At 44.4% G+C, this 1,713-nt stretch overlaps 1 protein-coding gene across 1 annotated transcript in view; it reads right to left on the bottom strand.

Moving 5' to 3' along the window:
* The window catches only part of slc25a36a (solute carrier family 25 member 36a), a 19,546-nt gene extending 18,485 nt beyond the window's left edge, over positions 1-1,061 (bottom strand). The window contains exon 1 of the mRNA XM_005721080.1: positions 647-1,061. Within this exon, the coding sequence (XP_005721137.1) occupies positions 647-687 (41 nt within the window). The 5' untranslated portion in view covers positions 688-1,061. The remainder of the gene's footprint in view (positions 1-646) is intronic.
* Between the last annotated feature and the right edge of the window lie 652 nt (positions 1,062-1,713).

The raw sequence follows: 1,713 nt of genomic DNA, 5'->3' as shown, positions 1-1,713 counted from the left end.
CACACACACACACACACACACACACACACACACACAATTTTTGTGTCTCAGTGTGGATTAGATGTAAATGTTCATTTCATTTGGGAATACAATAAAGAATACAATAAATACAATAAGAATACAATAAAGAAATTATTTAATTGGATCCACATAGGTGAGCATTATGCAACTACTTCTTAAATTACAAAATAGCAGCAGAAAAATAAGCGTCAATGGCTGTTGTTGCAGATGCATTTGGTCAAGTCATTCAGAGAAAGCTACAACGAGCCCGGAAATGAATTCCACTTGTCATCAAAATAAAAGGCTCTCACTTGTGCAGAAACAGCCGGCATTTAAAGGACGATGAAATAAGAGGCAAGCTGCTCTTTGCTGTCTGGGAATAACGAGCTCGAATGCGCTTTCTGGCACATTCACATGAATGCTTTCCAGCGACACTGGTCATATTTTACAGGTTAACCGGAAGTTCAACTAGAACCGTTTTTGACAGTCGCGTGCGCACAACCGCCAAGGTTGGAAGGGCACGCACGCGCTGCCTTAAAAAATAAAAATAAATGGCGAGTTAGCTAGATAAAGCAGACGGGGGTCATGTTTCAAAATATATATTTCAAATTAGGTAACATTTATAGAGGAAACTGATGTGGCTTACCCTCCAGCGAACAAATGAACCAGTGTGTCCCTTTGGGTCATTCTTTAGCATACCCTGCCAAGCAGCGCAGGGTAGTCAAAAAACGGCTCTTTCCCCCGTCCCCTCCCGGTGCTCTTTGCCTCTGAGAGGATGCGCAAGTCCACAGACAAACGACGTCGACGACTAACCAGCGGTGGGGCGAGTCTCCGGTGATTCAGACTGCAGCGGGCCGACAAACCCCCCTCTCCCTCTCCCTCAGCTAACTCAGGTCCCCCTCTGACGCAGATATTTTCTATCTTCGACAAAAACAGCGGGGAGGTGCGGGCTCACCAGGCTTCTTGCTGGCGGTAAAATATCTCAGGTCTAACAAACGGTTTTATAGCACATCCGCGGTCTCATCTCCTTTCATCGCTGCACCAAGAGGAAGGAGGCAGAGCTCATAGTATGTACTGTACGACCATAGGCTGGAAGCACACGCTGCCATTGGCCACCCTGCACTTAACGTCACATTGTCTCCGCCTTGATCATGCACTGTTCACATGCTCAACGCTGAATGAATCTGGACTGCGTGTTGCTGAAGTGCAGCCATCCAAAAGAGATCGTTTTCACAGTTTGTGCTCTAAACATTTCAGACGTATCTGCTTTTGTCTCATTGAACCTCTTCAAAGTCAGACACTAGACCAAAATATGACAGACAAACACAATTATCAGCATAGAAACCCACCAGACAACCTACATGCAAATAATTTTACAATAATGTCTAATACCATATATATCCATATATAGTAATGGAGGGTCCTACACCAATGATACCAAGGTAGCTATACTTTATTATTGTTCAGTGTATTATTCCAACTTTGTTTTATTGATTTCAACAATGACATACAAAGTTAGCAACAGCAAAGTCACTCTTGATTTCAGAACAGTTGTATGTCCATTATACCCTCCAACCCCCCAACCCAAATTCTCCCCCTACCAGGTCCACACTAGACAAGACACTGCAGAGAACCAGTCTCTGCCCACACACACACACACACACACACACACACACACACACACACACACACACACACACACACACACACACA

Source organism: Pundamilia nyererei, unplaced genomic scaffold (genome assembly GCF_000239375.1).
Source record: "Pundamilia nyererei isolate P.nyererei 1_Seehausen unplaced genomic scaffold, PunNye1.0 scaffold00004, whole genome shotgun sequence".
NCBI lineage: Eukaryota > Metazoa > Chordata > Actinopteri > Cichliformes > Cichlidae > Pundamilia > Pundamilia nyererei.
This window is presented reverse-complemented; position numbering and strand designations above follow the sequence as displayed.